The sequence below is a fragment of the Penaeus monodon genome, chromosome 22, assembly GCF_015228065.2.
Source record: "Penaeus monodon isolate SGIC_2016 chromosome 22, NSTDA_Pmon_1, whole genome shotgun sequence".
Lineage (NCBI taxonomy): Eukaryota > Metazoa > Arthropoda > Malacostraca > Decapoda > Penaeidae > Penaeus > Penaeus monodon.
This window is the reverse complement of record NC_051407.1, coordinates 427,360-427,971: the sequence shown is the minus strand read 5'-3', so window position 1 is coordinate 427,971 and position 612 is coordinate 427,360. Positions and strand designations below refer to the sequence as shown.

Below are 612 nucleotides of genomic sequence, written 5' to 3'. Positions count from 1 at the left end.
CCCAGACGCCTCCCGAAGGTGCCCCTCTCGCGTACCTGGCCAGTGCGAGTGCGTGTACCCCGAGAGGTCTGTACACGTTTCGCTGAGAGGCTGAAACACGTCCTCCCAGCCGGCCTTGTTGTACCTCCAGCCGCGGGACTTGAGAATCAGCGTCCTCTTGGTGCCGTAGGCCACGATGAAGCAGTAGACCACGTGGTGGATCTGGCACCCGTAGCCGCAGCCCTAGGTAGGGGAGGGAAGAGAGGGAGAGCGGGTACGATAAAATTTCGCATTGATTATATGGGAAGGACAGAATGCAGACAGGAAGAATATGGGAAGAAACAATCAAAATTATAAGAATAGGGAAGGCGAGAGGATTAAAATCATAAGACTTCCCATGTAAAAGAGAAAATCAAAATCGTAAAAGATTAGAAGAGAAACACAATGAAAACCGAAAGAATTCATAAAAAAAATAAATAAAAATGAGACGTACACAGAATTGAAACCCTAAGCAACAGCATGGCATCGAATCGCAGAAAAGGAAAGGGAGGAGAGGGGACGGTGCCAATGGAAACGCACGTCACTTAAAAGAAAAAAGATGAATACTGATGTGTACAGGAAACTTTTTAACTG

At 47.1% G+C, this 612-nt stretch overlaps 1 protein-coding gene across 1 annotated transcript in view; it reads right to left on the bottom strand.

Annotated features, from left to right (window-relative positions):
- The window catches only part of LOC119586792 (alpha-(1,6)-fucosyltransferase-like), a gene marked incomplete at its 5' end in the record, with an annotated part of 14,318 nt that overhangs the window by 8,223 nt on the left and 5,483 nt on the right, over positions 1-612 (bottom strand). The window contains 1 exon segment of the mRNA XM_037935512.1: positions 36-222. Coding sequence (XP_037791440.1) covers positions 36-222 — 187 coding nt within the window.